Source organism: Pogona vitticeps, chromosome 4 (genome assembly GCF_051106095.1).
Source record: "Pogona vitticeps strain Pit_001003342236 chromosome 4, PviZW2.1, whole genome shotgun sequence".
NCBI classification, from domain to species: Eukaryota; Metazoa; Chordata; class Lepidosauria; order Squamata; family Agamidae; genus Pogona; species Pogona vitticeps.
The window spans coordinates 140,693,272-140,712,004 of NC_135786.1; the positions used below are offsets into that span (position 1 = coordinate 140,693,272).

The following is an 18,733-nucleotide window of genomic DNA, read 5'->3' on the forward strand; positions in this document are numbered from 1 at the left end:
CATATTCAGTGGTTGGATCCTTATATTCTCCTTGCCAACATTTAATTTCAGAAATTTCCAAACACAAATCTTAAGACAAACTCCAGCTGGTCATTCTTGTTTTGTGTGATACCTGTTTTGGGCAGATAGGGTGGGCTCTACTTGACTTAGGTTCTAGTGCAAGAGAAAAATACATTTAGCAATGGGAGTAAGAGAAGTCCCCATAGATGCTACTTCCAGCCTTCCTATTAGTCACTAGCTACTCTACTTGCCTTGACTCAAGAAAATCAGGGAAGGCAGGGTACAGAAGAACCACATACACAAATTTTTTATTTATTTATTTATTTATTTATTTATTTATTTGTTTGTTTGTTTGTTTGTTTGTTTGTTTGTTTATTTATTTATTTATTTATTTATTTATTTATTTATTTATTTATTTATTTCACAGCCATTGAGTGGCAAGCCACTACTCTGGGCAAAAATGCCTAATTTTTTTTCCCAGTGGGAATAGTCATGTTCATCTGATGCAGGGAAAAAACCTCACAGAAGGATCCTGTGGCACCTTAAAAGAATTGGATACAGTAGCAGGGGAAGGCCTGGAGAGAGATAGTCCCTTGAATAACCAGAGTAATAGTGGTGCTGAAGCTGAGTTCATGCTTTTGAAGAATCCCAATAAGCATTATTTTGCCCAGGAGCAGGAGGAGAACATTAGCTTGGGGGTTTGCTTTGAAGCAGCCAGAACGTCCACTGTATTGTCTTCTGAATGCCCTGAGAGATTTTGCATGGATAAAGACCTTTTGTATAGGGAAACTTTAGCCACCCTATACAGAGGAAAAGGAGAACCTTAAAAGCAATTAGTGGTCCCAAGTAAATACAGGGAGAAAATCATAAATTAAGCTCACAGTAGTTTGTTTGGGGACACACATGGGGATCACATGAACCAAAAGAAGGGTTGCCCAGAACTTCTTTTCGCCAGGTATGGGTAAACAGATTACTTATTATTGCAGAACTTGTGATGTCTGACAGAGACGAGGGACAGGGCAGGATAGGACTAAAGCCAAATGATGTCCTTTGCCAGTCATCTCTACCCCACTCCAAAGGCTGGGAATCGATCTGGTGGGTCCTTTGCCTAAAGCCACCAGAAGGGGGAATAAGTACATTCTGACCGTTATGGACTTTGCCACTAGATATCCTGAGGCAATTCCATTACGTAACATGGAAACTGACATGGTGGCAAATGTCTTAATCAATTACAAGAGCCGATTGGGATTTGCTAGTGAAATAGTCAGTGATTTGGGAACTAGCTTCACCTCTAGACTGATAAATAGATTTTGGAAGGCCTGTGGTATAACCCAAATCAACTCTACACCATATCATCCTGAGACTAATGGACTAATTGAAAATTTTAATGGCATATTAGTGTGCATGATTAAGGCCTATGTAGTAGAGAACCAGCCAGCCGAGGGTCACAAGCTACAATTAGCTTGGGAGGGTCTCTATAAAGTAGTGTCAAAAATTGAACAAGGGAAATTATGTGATTCAGAAGGAGGAAGATGTAAGCCCTGATGCCTCAAAGAGGGATGCATCTAAAGATGTTCGGGAGGAGAAGAGGGAACTGCCTACCCTTTCCCCAGCTGAGAATGTGAAGCCATGAGCCAGACTTAAAGCAGGCTTCACTATAAAATGCCCAGCAGACGACATCCAGTGGTCAACCGAGTGGCCAATGACCGCCAGCTGATGGAAGAGGTTGCGGAGGAAGGAGCCAGTGGTCAACAGAGAGACTCCTGAGTGCCAACAGACGTGTATCCAGCCGAAGGAGGTGATGACAACCGGACCAGTCCACGGCGCACCTTATTAAGATAGGAAAGTAAAAGACTTGGACTTTGCAAATTTTGCCTTTGTAACACAGACTCAGATCGTGCCTCGAAAGCCCACGACATTGTCGCGGATGCGCTTTCCAGGAGGCTAGATGAATGATGCAAGGACTTTTAAAAGAAACTGGAATGGACTATGATTTACAGGTTAATTATTTATGTAAATGTTTCCTGATTGTAAAGATATTTCTGTATGGGTGAAAATATTAAATGTAGTAAATGTAAATGATAAGGTAAAGTATATTATTGAATAGTAGTAAAATGTTTAATGTATAAGGTATAGTAATTGTTATGTTAAATGTGTTATATGGTAAGTAAAGTTTAAAGCAATTGTGCCTGTTTGTTTAGGAGGAAAAACGTGTTTCCCCTCCCAAACAAACATATTTAAGGGGGGAGGTCTGTAGCGTTCACTCTTATTATGTTAAGTAGTTATGAATATTCATGTTTTAGGCTAATATTGCTGAGAGGCGGAGCTGAGAAAAATGTAATAAAGTGGTGGAATCAGAGAGTGAAACAGTCAGTCAGAGAGTCAGTGAGAGAGAGAGTGGAGAAAGAGATAGAGTGTGGTATTTGGGAGATCTGAGGTGTGAGTAGAATGAAAAATGAATAAGAACTGTAATGATAAATAGAAGGGTGAGATTGATGATAATAGAAGTTACCTATGATTAATATTCAGAGATCTGTAATCAATAAAAACGTTTTATTTAAAAGACAGTGAAGTTTGCACCTGCGTCTTCATCCTTCCATAATTAATATTGATTCAGTGATGAACTGATGGCAGTGGGGTAAAAAGGAGTAGTAGTTTGCCTTCATGTGCTCTGCATTTGGAGGGTCAGGCAAGGGGCACAAGGGGCGAATGTCACAGTTGTTCTTCCGAACATTTCGCCAGTCTCTGTGGCCGGCATCTTCAGAGGACAGGAGTCAGAACTCTTGTCTGTGCACAGACAGAATTATGACTCCAGTCCTGTGAAGATGCCGGCCACAGAGACTGGCGAAACGTTAGGAAGAACAACCTTCAGAACACGGCCAAAGAGCCCGAAAACCCACAACAACCATAACATTTATTAGTCTCTAAGGCATCAAAAGGCTAGGGTTTTCATTTCATTCTCTCATATTTTGGATGCCTTTTAATTTGAGATTCATTATGTACACAACAAGCAGAAGGAGTCTGAGACTGGGCTTGTGTTAGGGAAAAGGCAACGAAAGAGCACAATCAACTGAGCATCATTAATGCTACCTGACAGATAAAACAGACACCCCTCTTTCTCTCAGGAACTATATGTTTGTTTAGCTACCATGAAGCCACTGATGATGGAAGTTACACCCAGTGTTCTTCCATAGATTTTAATTGATCGCATATTGAAACTTCTTTATAAACACTTCTTTGATAAATTTAGCTGATTGACGTGCAAAGAATATTGAGGAATATTTAACTGGACTGTAAACCAAGAGAAGAGTACATTTTAAAAGCTCATAGTAATTAAGTTGTTGCTGCTGCTAGCTGACAGAGCACATTATTGCATAAGCTATCAATACATCATACAACAAATGACAAGTGAGAAATATATGTTTTGAATGAATAATAATGTCACTAGATGTTTGTCTTGTTCAGTCAGTCCAATTACAGGGGCTTGATGGCTTAATTGGTCTTCAGACTGTTAACTCCCTACCATCTATAATTTTAGCCTGTGACAGAGTTTCATCACTCTGTTACAGTGGTGCTGATTTGCTAAACCAGATAGGCACGAGGCAAATCAGCCTTTCTTTGAAAATTGCAGCAGTTGTAATTTCTAAGATAAACATATTGCATCTCTATATTTACTTGTTTGTTTCAGCCTAATCCTGTTAATTACCCACAAAAATAGCCTCTCTGGGTGCCATCTTAGTTGCTGAGCTTGGCTACCGTCATGGCTTATCTCCACCTGTCTCTTGCTGTGTGAATTAGTTGTTCTGTACAAAAGCTCAGACAGTTTTAGAATTGCTTGGGAAAGAATTAATTGTTTCTGGTTCACTTTTGTAATTTTAATTAAAAGGGTAATGCAATCACTTGGTTTTTGAGGTAAACCAACTTATAGGAGTTTATAACAGGACCAGGGGCATTTGACTTGAATCATAATTTAAATCACAATTTAATTTATTATTATTATTATTTAAATAAAAAATCAATTTTTCAACTTTAAACCATGATTTAAGTCAATTTAATTTTTTTAAAAAAATCATTGCTTTTTATCCACCCTTTCTTGCCACCTGTGATGCAGATGATGGGGGAGGGTAATCCTGAACAAGATGATATGAGACTCCTGGGAAGAGGATGGGATAGGAAACATTGCTTCTATGAATTTCCTTAAGGTTAACTTGTCTTATAATATAAGCCCAATGTCAGGCAAATCCACCCTTCCCTTGCACCCACTGTAATCCATCTAACATTGTTCAGAAAGGATACCCTACTTTGCAGGGATTTCAAAGGGTGGCGAAGATTGTTACAAATGGTAAAGTGATGAGAAACATTTATTTTGCCAACATCCCTGAGTTAACTTAGCTGAAGATCAGATCCCTAGGATTTATAATTTAGCATGTATTTGACGGGGGGGGGGGTGCCTGTGAGAGAGAAACCTTCTTAGCTTCATTGTATTGTAATTCCAAGGTCCTGGTAAATAAAAAAAGATGAAATTCATGTCGCCTTGAAACTAGTATTCATTTGTAGTGATAATTTCTGTTCTTTTTGTCCTAGGACACATTACCATTACGCAGTATTTACTCAACTATTATCCTGGCCTTGATATTGAGAAAAGGAATATCTTCGGATTTACTGCACTTATGAAGTCTGCAATGCAAGGCCGAGCTGAATGCGTCAGAGCCTTAATGTTGGCAGGTATATTGTGTTCTCTGTTAATTATTCTCATTCCCACTCAATCACTGTACAAATGTGCAGTTTTGGGAGACTATGTTAATACGTTCTGCTTGGTATTAGTCCAAATTACCAAAAATAAATAAATTGTTGTTGGTAACTTCTGTTACCAAATTTCAGAGTTTGCAAATGTTACAATAAGTGGTTTATTCATTAGCATCAGTGTTACTGTTGTTGTTTAGTCGTTAAGTTGCGTCTGACTCTTTGTGACCCATGGACCAGAGCACACCAGGCCCTCCTGTCTTCCACTGCCTCCTGGAGTTTGGTCAAATTCATGCTTCAGTGACACTGTCCAACCATCTCATCCTCTGTCGTCCCCTTCTCCTCTTGCCTTCACACTTTCCCAACATCAGGGTCTTTTCCAGGGAAAACCCTTGTGTACAAGTTTCCAGGTCTTTTCCTCATCTTCTCATGAGATGGCCAAAGTTTTGGACCCTAAGCTTCAGGATCTGTCCTTCCAGTGAGCACTCAGGGTTGATTTCCTTTAGAATGGATAGGTTTGTTCTCCTTGCAGTCCAGGGGACTCTCAAGAATCTCATCCAGCACCACAATTCAAAAGCATCAATTCTTCGGCAGTCAGCTTTTTTCATGGTCCAACTCTCAATTCCATAGATCGCTATTGGAAAAAACATAGCTTTGACTATTCGGACCTTTGTCAGCAAGGTGATGTCTCTGCTTTTTAAGATGCTGTCTAGGTTTATCATCGCTTTCCTCCCAAGAAGAAGGTGTTTTTTATTTTCATGGCTGCTGTCACCATCTGCAGTGATCATGGAGCCCAAGAAAGTAAAATCTGTCACTGCCTCCATATCTTCCCCTTCTATTTGCCAGGAGGTGATGGGACCAGTGGCCATGATCTTCATTTTTTTGATGTTGAGCTTCAGGCCATTTTTTGCGCTCTCCTCTTTGACCCTCATTAAGAGCTGGATGGGGCAGTGTGTCCTTTTTTGTTCTGCTGGACCTCCCAGTGGTTTTTGATACTATTGACTATGGTATCTTTCTGGGCCACATGTCTGGGATGGGAGGCACTGTTTTAAAGTGACTTTAGTCCTTCCTGGATGGGTGGGCCCAGAAGGTGGTGCTGGGGACTCATGTTCAACGCCCTGACTGTTGGCCTGTGGTGTCTGGGTTCCATTACGTCCTCATGCTAGTTGATATATTTTCTGGAATTTTTTAGTTGTCTCCTGTTTCCTGATATTACCCAAATTTATCTCTTGTGTCCACCCAACAAAAATGATCTGTTTTAGTTCTAAAGCAGTGCACAGTGTCAGTAATGGACTGAATAAACAGATTGAAGTTTAATCCAGAAAAAAACTAAGTGTTCCTAGTCAGTTGAAAAGCTGATGACGGAATAGGCACTCAGTCTGTGCTGGAGGGGTTAACCACTTCCCTGGAAAACTTAGGTTTGCAGCCTGGATGTGCTCCTGAGATTTGATGCCTGGTTTTCAGCGGTGGTCAGGAGTGCATTTGCAGATGTCTTGATTTGGCAACAGTGACATATGTCTTATGTCCACACTCCACAGTGAGCAAAATGTGAATTCACTCACATTCTCTCACTGTGATGTTGCACTGGGGAATCTGGGTTTCTCAGAGTCTGTTTGAATCACCTGGCCACACAGGGATTGAGGAGGAAACCCTTGTGTACGAGTTGTTTGCAGCTCTATTATAGACTTGCAGGTGGAGTATTTACAAGGGAACTACCTAATAAACTATTAGCAAGGGTTTCCTCCTCTCATTATCTATTTTTTTAAAAGATAATCTTGCTGATGGAGAAAGACTTTACTCTCTGTTCCTAAGCTGTTAAAATGAAGCTCTTGCATTAGGAGAAAGGCTTTGCTCTCCATTCCTATAAATGTGTGATGGCATGGTGGCTTTTCTGCATTGGTTCAAGCTATCACATCCACTGAATCACCGTGAATGAATCTGTTTTTTAAAGAAGCAAAAGCTACAGTTGGGGCAGGGGGAAACTTTGGGCTAATTTTCATTTCCGTCCACATTATGTGGTCAGTGGGGAAAATGCAAATCAGCCTATCACAATTCTTAAACATTACAAAAAAAATTACCAGTGTGGTTGCACCCTTAGTTAGATCCTTCTTAGATTACTTCTTTGATTACTATAACATGCTCTTTGAACAGTCTATAAAGATGGTTCAAAACTTCAACTGGTTTGAATTGCAGCAGCCAGACTGCTGACTGGGGCCAGTTACAGGGATCATACAGTGTCCATTATAACAAAAGTAAAGTGTGCTGCTTATATACTGCCCCATAGTGCTTCAAGCACTCTCTGAGCGGTTTACAAGTTAATTATGCAGGCTACACGTCCCCCCCCCCCGCGCGCGAACTGGGTACTCATTTTACCGACCTCGGAAGGATAGAAGGCTGAGTCAACCTTGAGCTGGCTTCCTGGGATGGAATCCTGGGTCGTGAGCACAGTTTTGGCTGCAGTACAGTGGTTTAACCACTGCGCCACGAGGCTCAGTCTCAAACACTATCAGTCTGTTCCCAGGGCCAATTTAAAGTGTTGGTTATAACTAGAACTGAGCAAAAAAAGTGAACCACAAATCAAAAAATCCAGTGAATTGGGTTGATTTGTAGTTCATTTCACAACCCAGCTTAGGAATCCCATTTGCCAAAGCAAAACGAAATGCTGAACTTTTTCCCCCTTTGGCATTTTGTTTGCTTCAGCAAAAGAGGATGCCCATCTGCCCCCTTCCCATTGCCCCCATCACCTCCACCTACCTGCTCCTACTGCCTGCACCACCACAAGTGCCATCACAGTTGCTGAGTCACAGTGACTCAGCATACACACATCTGTTCACAATGGCAGCTCATTAATAACACATTTATCCAGGTTCAGGCCTATAAAAATTACAGTATCCTGACATTCAGAGACAGTGGGCCTGGCTTCCCTGCCGGGAGGTAGCAGCTGCCTCTGAGCATGCGCTCTGAGCTGATTAGAAGCAGTGATCAGCTCCTGGAAAAGGTCTTCAGGAAATCACCTGAAGATTAAAAATGGATCTTTATGGGTTATTCTACCAAGATGATTCCAGTCCTGACAAGGCTGTGCTTCATGTGACCATGAACATAGGAATACAGTGGCGGCTCGCTTAGCGATGTTAATTCGTTCCGAAAAATCACTGCTAAGCGATTTCATTGCTAAGCAAAACGTGGTTTCCAATTGAAATGCATTAAAAACCGGATAATCCGTTCCAATAGGAACGAATTGCCGTCCTTAAGCGAAAATTGCCATAGGAAACATTGCTAAGCAAAACGTGGTTCCCCAATTGAAATGCATTGAAACCTATTCAGTGCATCTCAATGGGGGAAAAATACAACAGCAAATTAAAAAAGAGTCAGACCAAAGTCAAATTTGGTTAACAAAGGGTTAAGTCCTGTTGCACTTTATGATTTCAAACATTTTAAATAGTAAACTTTAACTTTATAAATAACAGAAAAACATTTAAAAAACAGCAAACATGAGGCTGTTTAAACCATCGTTAAGCGAAACAGGGGACCCAAAATTTAATCGCTATGCGAAGCATGGTCCCAACCATCGCTAAGCGAAAATCGCCCATAGGGACCATCGCTAAATGAAGTGCAAAAACGCTCTGAAGAAGTCATCACTAAGCGATTTCATTGCTTAACGGAGCGCCCGTTAAGTGAGGCACCATTGTATAATAATCCCAGATCAATCCAAATGCATATTTAGTGTAAAGCTTGTAACTAGTTGCTTCTTTTGAGCTGTACTCCCAGAATCCCTCAACCAGCATCGCTACGTCTAGGCTGCTTGGGCCCCAGTATCCTTTTGTACAGCTTCCCAAATGTCCTGGAGGTTCAGCTCCAGTTCCCCCTCCCCTTTTGATGAAGCAGCAAAAGTGGCATAGTCACTTTAAAATCACAATTTTCCTGCTTAGAGTATGTTTGTACATGGTTTTCAAGTAGACTAATGATGTGTAATGTATCCACTTCTGTTTGAAGCACGAAAACCGTATTTCTGCCTTGTCAAATTTCAGTGGCAAAACCAGCGATGCTACAGTACAGTCCCTCACAGGTTCTCAATGATGGGGACGGTCCCTCAACTTACAGAGTTTGCCCACTGTTCTTTTAGACCAACTGAAATTCCTGGATCATCCTTAAATGTAGCATCACTCAGAGGGAACTGCAATATCCTAGCCCAGGGCATGCTTGACTAAGGTAGGGCATGTCTTCTCCAGAAAAAACTTTAGCTAGTCAACAGATCAAAACTGCCAAAAAGCACTTAGTATTCTTACCACCATTATTTCTGGCCTTTGGCTATCCAGGAACCATTTGGATCGGCTCCAGGTTTGGCAGATGTTGCAACAATACCTGATGTCTAGGGAATAAGGTACAGCAAGAGGCAGGGAAGGCTGGGTCAAATGTTATTGCAATGGAAGTTTGCTTTCACACACATACAAATTAAACTATCAGTTCATGATAGGGCATATTGGAACATATTGTAGATTGTCTGGTAGGTAAGAATTTGCTATTTTCTTCTTACAGGGCGATAGAAAGATTCCTGTAGGAGCTCCTTTTAATGTATTTCCGACCACTAGGGGACTTGATTTTAGTAGTGGTGTGGACATGGTTCATTCCTGATGTTTCCTTTAGGGAAGCTGTGATTTTGAAAGTTACTGGCCCAGCATTATATTTAGAAATAATTCATGGATTAACAAATGCTCAGCAATCGCTAGAAATAACACGGCTTCTAGTTCTGTAAAGAGGATGAAATGGGGATTTATCACTGAAAGGCTGAGACAAAACTGAATTAAGTTCATGTGTCCCTATTTTGAGAACTTTGAAAGTAACCCAGTGCAAGATTACTTATTGTTTTAGCAGGTATTATAGAACAGTGATTCATACAATAAAGAACATGAACATGAAAATCATCTTCATTCTTCTTTACCACTTTCTTTCTGGCACATCTTTCATAACCTAGCTACCCGTCTTATGCCATAACATGCTTCTCCATACCCATGTGGAAACCACTAAGGTTCTTACAAAAAAAAAAAAAAAACTTATAAGGTTTTACAGTTCTTATAAACAAAAGTTCATAAAACTAAATGACCATGTCTGTGTTCCTTGCCTTGCAATTGCAGCTTAGTAGCCCTTTGTTTTCATGGTTGATCCATGCTAAAGATCAACAGAAATGGCGAAGCAATGCTAGTAGTATTAGGACTTAGCTTGGCTTCACTTGCTAATGTAAAAACATACATAAATAAGCCTTGTATTCTATAAGCCACCTTGTTGGGGAAAATGTAACTGGAAATTAAAGAGTTAACGTGTGCCAGATATTTGAAGATCTTTTAACAAAACTCATAACTTAAAACAAAGCAAGGAGTAACAAGTTTGAGTTCAAACTTATTCCAGTAATAATTCTACTGGAAACCCAGCTCAGATATTTCCATGAATAACACTTACAGATCATCTTGCAAGATGTATAGCTGCATTAATTTCATTTAATAGGCTGTCAATATTAAAAACTGACAGGCCTGCTCAGATTATTTATTCTGAAAGAAAATACCTGTTTGAAACAGAGTAGACTATGTCTAGATGGGCGGCATATAAATGCAATAAATAAATAAATAAAATAAATAAATAAATAAACAGAAGCTTTTTCTTAGGAGAATCAAGATGAAGAGGTGGTAGACACGTTTCTTATAAAACTGCTTGCAGACCTGATGTGATTTTGAATGACAAAGAGAATGTCATATTAGTTGAAATGGAATATTCATGTCTGACCCATGTGGCAAAGCAGTTGAATACAGTTTAAAGTACACCTTTTTATCCCTGGGACATTTCCCAAGTGAGAACATGCAGCAAGAATTTGACGCACTGCTAGAAGGCAGTGGTTTATTGTGTTCACCCTGAAAGACCCACAATTTTATTCTGCACCTGTGCAGTGCAAGTCCTCCAGCTTTCCTTGTGGAGTAATCTTGACCTTCCTTTTCAACAGAGAAATCTGACTTCACATGTGCCTTAAGGGGCGAGATGAACAGCTGCCATTCAGTTCTCTTCTGACTTCTGCTACCATATGCCCTTCAGAACACATCTCAAGCAGGACTAACATTGCCAGAAGCAAGATAGACGAGATTTATTTGCTTTTATTATATATATATAAAAAAGCAAAACGAAATATGTATTACCCTTCTAAAGAGGTAGAGGTCAAGAGCGTACTTTCTGCTGTGATCTACTCTGAGGTGATAAAACGCAGTACAAATAATAGGCATTACATTTCAGTCAACAGGTCATCACTGCTTATATAACATCAAATTTTCTACAGATATCTGGGAAGTGATGCCTCTGAGCCCATTCACAATTCCATAGCAAAATGAAAGGGGAGAGGTTAGGGAACCAAAAAAGTAGTTATTTCAAGTATGGACTTTCTTTAAAATGTTGGGTTTTTTGGAGGAGGTGGTTTACACCAAAAGAAGAAGAAGAAAAAGGTAGAAAGCACCAAAGGTAGAAAGTTTTGAACCTCTTCAGACAGAACACTTGTATGGGGTAAGGAAATAGAGTTGTGTACATATTTTAAGATGTCATGGGCAGTAATGGATGATAACACCACACTCAATCTTTCTAGTAATGTTTGCATTACTTACAGTGTGGCACTCTGTGCTTGTTAGGGCTGGGGTTGCCAGGACTCAAGATTGCTGGGTGAAATATAAGGGGATGATTGGGCTTCCCCAGAACTTCTGTTGGCGAGGCAAATCTTAGGGTGAGTGGCAGAGAAAATAGTATTTTCTTTTTTGCTTAGATAGGAGGTAGATTTAAATCTGCAACAAGGCAGACCGTAGACTGGTCATGTAGTTTAGGAGACCTCTTATTACACAAGGTCTGGCAGAAACAGATCATGACTTGGAAAGAATTATCCAGGGGCTAGCAGTGAGCCTTCCATAAATCTCAGCAGCAGTGACCATTTGAAGAGAAGTGTCCCTGTGCAGACTGTCCATGCAACTGGAAACACCGAAAAAATTGTGCTGTCAATTGCTGTAGATGTAGGGTTAACCCTCTGGTAGTTGGCACTGTAAGCAATATATACAAGACAGAATGAATAGGAAGACACCTGCCCCACTGACTGGATGATGCATGAAATGACTATGCCTGAAGAAAGTTAAAACTATTGATCAATCTGCTGAATGGTCTTGATTATAGTTTTATTTCACCGCAAATCTCCACCATGGGACTGGCACAGATGACTACTTCAAGAACACCAGTTGCATATAAATAGCTATTCTGTTTTTGGTGCTCTTGTTTTTGAGCTCCAGTCTAAAGGGAATGTGCACATCAGGAGCAGAGGAACCTGGGGTAGGAAGCAACCAACTTCTTTTTACATTAGCCTAAATAAAACAGCACAAAATGACAAAAGGAGGAAGAAATGCAGAATATCAAATGTTTGCCAAGTTTAGAAATATAGTACACAAGACTGCATATTGAATTTAGCAGAAAAGTGAAGATATAAGAGGACATGGACTCTATTGCCTTCCCATCTTTTTGTGCTTCTCTCGTATAGAGTGCTTTTGGATATACGGCATTCTCATTGTAGTCAGATGTAATCTCATATTAACCTAACAGCCATTCATGAGATTAGCCTGAATCCACAGATTTGGGTTTCTGGCTGTACCATGTGCTGTGGCAACACTGTCAGCAAGTGCATTCCTATCTCTTACATCTGTCCATCAGCTAACGTTGTTTTTACTGGTACTCTTCAACTGTGGACCTGTTTTCACTCTCCTGGCCATTCTTTGTCATGTGCCCTTTTTGCTGCAATTGCAATGCAGAATTCAGTTGGAGATGGGACAAGGGGCAAGCAAGATTGCTTCTTCAGAAATTCTTCTATCAATTGTGTTACCCTTCACTACTTACCCTGTCTTCTCATCACAGTTCATACATTCTCCAAAATGTTACTCTTAAAAGTCTAAATATAATGTGAGATAGATGTTTTACATTTTTATCGCCATAGACAATAACAAATACTAGAACACAAAAAATAATGTGTACAGTACTGTAAAACGTGCATGAAATAGAATTATACTGTCCTATGGGAAAAGCACAGAACAGCAAATTGCATGTGATCAACACTCCCACACTCTTCTTTATTCCCAATACCCACAGAAAAACACAGTAGTTAAAAGGTAGATCAAAATTTTAAAACACTTTATATAGTCGTGACAAAAAACACCTGTTTGTTAAGATTTGATATTTTCTGAAGCTCATGCTCAATGAAATGCAAGCTCAGCCAGAAAATACCATGTGCTAAGATTTGTGCACATTACAATCCTCACTGTAGCTTATGGTGCTGCTGGTTGGAGGGTTAACAGCATTAACTTAATGCTTTGTGGTACTGACAGCCATCTGCTAGGTCTTAATACATTTATTGTCTGTTAAGTCACTGTCTAAACATTTGAAGAGTTCAAAACCTGTGTAATAAAGCATTATTTTACTAAAACATTAACTGTGACAGTTTTGAAAAAGCTGTTAAGTAGCGGAGGTTTTAAGGTTCTGACAATGCAGTAGACGATTCAGGATGTACTTGACTTTCCATATGCAATATAATTGTATACACTCTTTTCTCTTTTGTTTCTTGAGGGGCCAATATAAATGCAACAGACCCAGGTCGTGGATTCACTCCTCAGGAATGGGCATGTTTTACAGGAAGAATAGAATCTGCCTATCTGATACAGAGACTTATGGACCAGCCGTGCGCTGAGCAGTTTTGTGACCACTATGAACTGGAATGGCCAAAGATGAAGGAACTTCTTGCCAAAGCTGCTGAGCGAAAAACCTGTTTGCAAAGGATCTCAGAAGGTGTTCGGTCAGTAGTAGCTTTCAAAACGTACCAAGGCCCTGAAGAAGATGGCGTCCTGGATCATATGGTTAGAGTGACCACCAGTCTGAGGAGTTCCTTTGTTGCCATTGCTTGCAGGACTGTGTGCCCTGGAAGTCCGCCTGCGCTAGGAAAACGTAGGCCTGCTGTGCAGGAAATGCTTAGAAGACAAAGAGCAAAGGAAATCCGAACTTTAGAGGACAGAGACCATTTTCACAGCTATGAGAAGCTGTTTCAAAACTCCCGAATCACATTAGTCCCCAAAAAGAAAGAGAGGCGAGCCAGCCTACAGCCTTTCAGTCTAACTGTGCCCCAAGTGAGCATTGTGCTTCCAAGGAAAACCAGCCTATTACCACTGCACTTGATGAGAAGGAGTAGTGTGCGCCCTGGGTTTGTCATCCCCAAAGTTCGTATCAACAAGGCGCCTCCACCTACTTTCCAGCCAGAGAAAGTAAGACGGAAAAGTAGTGCCAGTGATGGGAGCTACCTGGAGATTCCCAAATGGAGGTATAAAGAGCTGAAAGAGGAAAGGAAGAAGGCAGAAGAAGATGAAAAGAAAAAAATGGAAGAAGCTCAGAAACAGAAGCAAGGGTCCCCTCAGAGAAACAAGACTTGATGCCCTTGCCATGACTCCCACTCTCAGTTCAGCACACATAGGTCAACAAGCCGCATAGGGCACAGCTGAATGACATAAATATTTGAGAAAGAGAAAATCAGGCTGAAGTGTCTTTCAAAGAGCAACCAACAGAACAATGGGATGGTTAAAATGCAAGGAAATGTTTAGGAACTCTGCGGCCAGTTTTAAAATACAGAAAAGACTGTTTCTCACAGAGTACAAAACAGCTGCCCTCACATAAGCAGAAGGGGCAAGGGAACTAAGCTTTCAACAACAGAGTTATAAATATATCCCCAATTGCCTAGTCTAACCAAAAAAAAAAAAAAAAAGTTAGATAACACAGTATGCTTTCAAGGGACCTTCTGCACTGTTGTTATAACTAGAAGGTTAAAAGAATAGATTACATAAACATTGACTTTGGGTTATGTGAAAAGCAGCCTATGGATTTCTTTTTCATAAGTGTTTCTTGGGGGTTTCCTATTGAATTAAAATAAAGGGCTTCTGCTTGCTGCCTGTTATTAGTATATCACAATGACTTTTCACAAATCAATCTAAAAATACAGAAATCTCAGGATAGTTTACAGGAAAGAAAAACCTTATATAAATATACGGAAATATATAAAATACATTCCTAAAAATATAAATAAATTGTTGGAGCTAAATCTAATGTTAGCTCCAACTAAAGCTGACAACAGTGGCCAGAATTCTATTGGTTACACTCACATAAGTGTTTAAATCACAGTAGCAAATTTCTGTTATTGAATGAGTCGATATATCCAGTTGTGTGGCTTGGTGCATAAAGAGGAATACAAGTGGTGACTCAGTAAGTGCCACTATTGTGATTTATGCCATTGCCTTTATGCCAGTGTACTAACAAATAGGACTTGGCTGTTGAAATCAAGAGGATGAAAATGGTGACTAACCAGCCCCATTCAGTTCAGTGGGTCTATTATTAATAGGAACTAACACTGGATTTAATCCTTTATAAACAGCATTTTAATTCTGAGAAATAGATTAATGGAGACCAATGCGGTCTGATGTATTTATCAGTGAACAGGAATTTATTGTTGATTTGTTTTGAAACATGTTAAAAGGTTGTAGAAATTCCATAACAAACACCACAACAAACTGCACATTTCTGTGAATCTTCCTGAATTATTTTTCAATACTGTGCTTAACTTCTATGTGCTTCTGCTCACAAACCTCAGGGCATTTTGTACTATAATCAGAAATCCTGCTGGTAGCCCTAATTACTACTAAAGAAGGAGTAGAAATTAATGAATGTTTCATTATAGGCACTTTAAAATGTATTTTATAAATTTTATTTACTTTGTAAATTTTTGCAAATTTGTGTAACTTTAGTATGCTCCACTGGATTGAAGGCACAAGTACAAATTGTGAACAGACATTATAATTAATGTGAACTCTTACTTGCATTGTACTCCCATTTTCACACGTTTGGCAACTTTATGGAAAGATGCAAGATTTGCCTAATGCAGAAGAACAGCAAAGATGTCATTCTCCAAAATACATATAGAAAAACCTAAGCAGTTGCCCCATTTGCTTACACTAGTTAAAGGGACTATATGACTCTCACAAAGGGAGTTGGTACAGCAGCACAATCCATTGATCTGACATTGATTCCCTATAGCAGTAGTCCCCAACCTTGGGTAACCCAGGTGTTCTTGGAGTGCAGTTTGCAGAACCTTTCACCACCAGCGGTGCTGGCTGGGGTTTCTGAGAGTTGCAGTTTAAGAACACCTGGGTTACTCAAGGTTGGGAAACACTGCCCTACAGTAATCCTGATCAGTGGGGCTTATGTACAGGTATGTGTAGCCTGAAATGCATGTTTGGTGTATTGAAGGTCATCAATGGTAAGTTTGTGGCACTTTTTTGCCCATCCTTTTGTCAGTGAAATTGCTATGCCATATTCAATTTCAGTAAGATACATACAGGTATACAAACATAGTTGACTAACATTATAACTTACACCTTCTCAAACAGCACAATTTTAGTAATTAGAGGACAGGCTTTCAGATGCTCATGGCAACTATCTACATGTATCTCTCTGATAAGCTCTGACAGAGATGGTGTATTTTGGCTCATAGCCAACACAGTATATTTACATATCAAGTCACTGAGTCAGTTTCTCAAAAGCAATCTGTTCTGACAAGCAAGTAGATGAATTTACACTTGAATTACCATGTAAAGTACCAGTTCAGTTGAAATGCACTATTGCATTCTCTCAGGGATGAAGTTAAATCACAGTGTTCCAGGGTGTAACCTATTTGTATGTGTATATATTATGTCATATTTTCAATTAAAAGAAAATAAATTCTCTTTACATCATAGTAGACCTTTCTACCTCAGTTTGGTTTGGGACTCTTGTGTTCTGTTCAGCTCTTCTGTTCAGCAACTTTTAAAAATCACACTTAAAATAATTATTTCCATGAACAGCCATCAGCACTGCAGCTCTGCAGTTGAGGGGGTGTGAAACCGGGGGGGGGGAGTGGAGAAGAGAAGAAAGGACACACACACATTGTTGGAATAAAAACGGCCACAGCTTTGCTGATTAAAGTTGAGGAAGTCTGGTGTGGCAAAGGGAATTGAATCTAAGTAACTGTCAGCTGATGAACCTCTACCCGCTGGGAGATAACATGGGATGTGGGTTCCCACATGAGTATTAACCATTGTGTGGCTTCACTGCCACTTTGAAGTGAAAGAGGGCAAACAGCCTCCAAGTTTTCACATTTTGGTTACAGACATTATTTCATTACCATTTGGAACACTAGAAATCCATCATGGTTTTTCAAGCTGAAGTGCTACTGCAAGAAGGAAGGATCATGACAAAGATAGAGTAACACGGTTGTACAAAGAGTTATTCAAATATTGGTAAGAGTGAAAAACATACTACATTTCTGATCACACAAAATTCTAAAAGCATCTATTATTTTAATTCAAAACTTGAGGCAAAAATGGAGAGTTTCAATAATTAAAGATTAAAGATCTGCAAGTAGAACAAGCCACAGGAGAAGAAAGTAGAGTTTTTACTGCTGGATAGCTCAGTGGTTGAGGTATCTGACTGCAGAGCCAGAGGCTGGGAGTTTGATTCCCACTGTGTTTCCTGTGAGTAGAGGTAGCTTGTGCAGCCTTGGGAAAGCTGTACAATCCCAGAGTGTCTCTAGAAGGAAATGGTAAACCACTTCTGAGTATTCTCTATCTAGAAAGCCTTAAAAAGGGTCACTATAAGTCAACATTGTCTTGAAGGTACATGATTATTATTGTTATTAATTGCTGAACATCTCCCCTGCTGGCAATGTCATTCCTCTTTCACATTGGGTTTCAGCCAATAAAACATAAGCATTATGTTCATCGAAATCAAAGATATCTAAGTGCTTACTCTCTTCCTCTGAAAGTACCTCAAAAGCACCTGACTTTATTCAGATTGTGCCATTCCTTTGAGCATGATAGACACAAAACTTGGATACCACATATGTAAGCATGACTGTACAATGAAGGCAAGGCTTTCTTTCCTTTTGTGTGTGTGGTCCCTATGCATAGTGCAAAACAACCCTTTAGAACCTTGCAAATGGAGAGTTTGGGCAGTATGCCTACCTCTTCTATATAAAGGGCATACGTATGTGTGCTTCTTGGTTCTATTTCATCTGTCACAGTCACGTGTGTGTGTGTGTGTGTGTGTGTGTGTGTGTGTGTGTGAGAGAGAGAGAGAGAGAGAGAGAGAGCGCAAGAGAATGGATTATCCTGACTTTATGTTAGTGGGTTCCTTTATTACAGCTGTTTCTTTGCAACTTTATGTGTTCTTATTTCTTTTACAATGTATTTTATTTATGTTCTGATTCCCCCCCCCCCAGGGCCTATGATTCCAAGGGCCTTTTTCAAATTTTGTGTTGATTGCACAGGGAAATCCCTTTTAAACTTCACAAGAAATGTCTTTGTTTGGGAGGAAGCCCATATAGCTCTCCCTACCTGTAAAAATAGTTTCAGTTTCTATAAGGCTCAGAAAAACCAGAGTCAGATTAAAGTGATTTCTTTTTGAGATGACAATTTCAGTATCCGTTCCCCATGTGACAATGACTTTGATATATAAATTTCGTATGGTTTCAAAAATCCACATAGTGCCAGGTCCTTCTGTCACAACTGGCATCATAACGTCATTGTCAGAGCAGCTGACACAGCAAATCTCAACAGTATAATTGATGCAATTATCATCGCCATTGACTCAGTCAACAAATGTTTCCTTGTTAATGACTCTGTCAATACCAAAGGGCAAAGTATGCAAGAAGGAAACTATGACTGCTTTGCTGGCTAAGAAGAAAATAAACCATGATTATGACCCAACTTAATGTCAAGGAATTGCAGGGCATTCTTGAAGTACCAGTCTCTGAAATCCTGTAAACCCGACAGGTGATATTCAAGATGACATCAGTGTGGCTCTGTCAGCCCAGTAATACACACCTGAGCATGCTAGATTGGACATAGCTAGTTGTTACACC

General features: G+C 39.8%; 1 protein-coding gene across 1 annotated transcript in view; it reads left to right on the plus strand.

Annotated features, from left to right (window-relative positions):
- The window catches only part of ANKRD33B (ankyrin repeat domain 33B), a 51,849-nt gene extending 33,604 nt beyond the window's left edge, over positions 1 to 18,245 (plus strand). Inside the window, exons 3-4 of the mRNA XM_072998482.2 lie at positions 4,585 to 4,725; positions 13,366 to 18,245. Of these exons, the coding sequence (XP_072854583.2) occupies positions 4,585 to 4,725; positions 13,366 to 14,219 (995 nt within the window). The 3' untranslated portion in view covers positions 14,220 to 18,245. The remainder of the gene's footprint in view (positions 1 to 4,584; positions 4,726 to 13,365) is intronic.
- The last annotated feature ends 488 nt before the right edge of the window (positions 18,246 to 18,733 follow it).